At 37.1% G+C, this 2,099-nt stretch overlaps 1 protein-coding gene across 1 annotated transcript; it reads left to right on the top strand.

The window, feature by feature from the left end:
* The first annotated feature begins 308 nt into the window (after nucleotides 1–308).
* LOC115232298 (calmodulin-like) lies at nucleotides 309–852 on the top strand. Its single transcript, XM_029802123.1, has 2 exons — nucleotides 309–429; nucleotides 566–852. Exons 1-2 carry the CDS (start codon nucleotides 309–311, stop codon nucleotides 850–852), a joined length of 408 nt encoding a protein of 135 aa, XP_029657983.1.
* The last annotated feature ends 1,247 nt before the right edge of the window (nucleotides 853–2,099 follow it).

Genomic DNA, 2,099 nt, shown 5'->3' with positions numbered 1-2,099 from the left:
ATAATACTATTCAAACTAACAAACTGTTGTTTATATTTAACTTAAATCTTACATTTCTTATTCGTCTTTGAATATCTATCTTTAGTCACATTAAAATAAATCATTACATGGTTTGACGTATCTTCTGAGATCTAAATTTATTTTAGCTAATATTTATTCGAGATTTATTTTCGACAATTTTAGTAAATTTGATTATTTAGAAATGTCTTGTCTCTTTATTTTTTTATATTTTTAAATAATATATTTAATTGTAATGCAAGAAAATGATTATTAAATAATTTAATAGCTAAATTTATTTCCATAGAAAAATGACGAATGTTAGTCAACAGAGCCCTGTTTCTGATTATTTCGTGGAAGAAGAACTTCAATGTGAATTTTTAAAATTCAGTACTCAGGGTTTCGACAGAATTTCAAATTATATTCCTCCAAGTCAGAGGATGACTCGATAACCATCGCTGAGCTCCCTCAGGTGATGAGAATGTGCGGATACAACCCAAAGGAACGCCAAATAAAAATCTTATGTGAAGAATTATTGTTGAAAAGTTATTTAAACGTTTAATCCTAGAAAACGGAGTTGTTAAATTTCCTGATCTGGTTTTTGCTCTTCAAAGCCTCGACAGAAAACCAGAAAAAATAAGAGAAATTTTAGCTGCCTTTCGAGTTATCGATAAAGAAGGAGATGGGTTCATTCAAACCGACCTCCTTCGGCATGTCTTGACAACTGTGGGAGAGGAGTACAACGCCGATGAGATCGGAACCTTCCTTAAGGTCACTGAACCAGACGTGGATGGTAATCTCGACTATATCGAGTTTGTAAAAAAGTTCCATCCCATTCCACGACCAACTAGTTAAAATTTCTAATCAACTATTTTTTCCAATCTTAATTTCTCAAACCAAACTACATTTACAATTGTGTACTAATCTGTGTATACTTATCCTCTTCAACTTAAGATGTAATTCTACGTGCTCTGTTATTATACCAATTAGTTGAGGATTCGAATTAAAGTTATCCCTAAGTTGCATATCATCAGTTAAATTTTTGAGATGGCTCAAAAAACTTTTTTCTTTTTGATTGAGAAATTCATTTGATGAACGATCATTGGCCTGATCACTCAGAAGGAAAAAACTTGTTTGTTTAATTTATCTAATTTAACAATTTTTCATTAGATATTACTAAAAACAAAGACAAAAATTATTTGAACTGCCCGCGCATAAGATAATATGGGCAGTTCCCCGGACGATCGCCAACGAGACTCTTTGAAGAAGATGACAAGTCTCGTAGAGATTTTTTACTTTTCTTGGTGATCTTTGTCCCCAAATTCTCCAATCCACTATTGAATTCCCTTTGAACCATGAGTTCTCTTCGGCTGTTAAATGCTGGTGGCTAATGGTCTCAAGGTTCCTGATGATTTAACCAAACAGCGGAAATTGGACACAATTTTTTTCCGACTACAACATTTTGCTCTTCAAGTGTAAACTTGATCAACACCGCCTGGTCTGTTTGCTCGCAGAGTCTCAAAAGTATTCAGGAGCCTGCTGACAGCTATCCCGATGGCGTCAGATGACACATTACTGGATAACGAATGTCTCCGTGTCGCAGTTTCTCTGCACCTTGGATTGAACATCTGCCGTGAGCATTAATTCCGCTGTCGTCAGACGATTGATACCTTATGACTACATCCGCTATCTTTCTCTCGCCACTTTGGTCTTAATGATGTGGTGAGCCGCGCCCTGGCATCTGCGGGATTCTCTAATGTGTTGGAACCAGTCGGGTTGGATTGCAGAGATGGAAAACATCCAAATGGCATGACAACATTTCCCTTCGACCACGGGAAATGCCTCATCTTGGACGCGACATGCTCTAACAATTTCTCTCCCAACAATCTGATCTTGTTAGTTGCCGAGCCTGGCTTGGCGGAAGACACGTGGATCATGGAAAGTCAACAAAATACTCGTCCCTGGCCAGAAATCAATAGCTGTGGAGACATTCTGGGTCATCGGTCCGGAATCGCTTTCTTTCCTTTGTCGGCTAACGAAGATCGGTAAGAAAAATAAAAATCCAACGAGACTCTTTATTTTCTGCAAAGAGTGTCGTTGGG

The sequence above is a fragment of the Octopus sinensis genome, unplaced genomic scaffold, assembly GCF_006345805.1.
Source record: "Octopus sinensis unplaced genomic scaffold, ASM634580v1 Contig20285, whole genome shotgun sequence".
Classification (NCBI taxonomy): Eukaryota; Metazoa; Mollusca; class Cephalopoda; order Octopoda; family Octopodidae; genus Octopus; species Octopus sinensis.
Note: the sequence above shows the minus strand (reverse complement) of the source record. Positions and strands in the feature narration are given on the sequence as shown.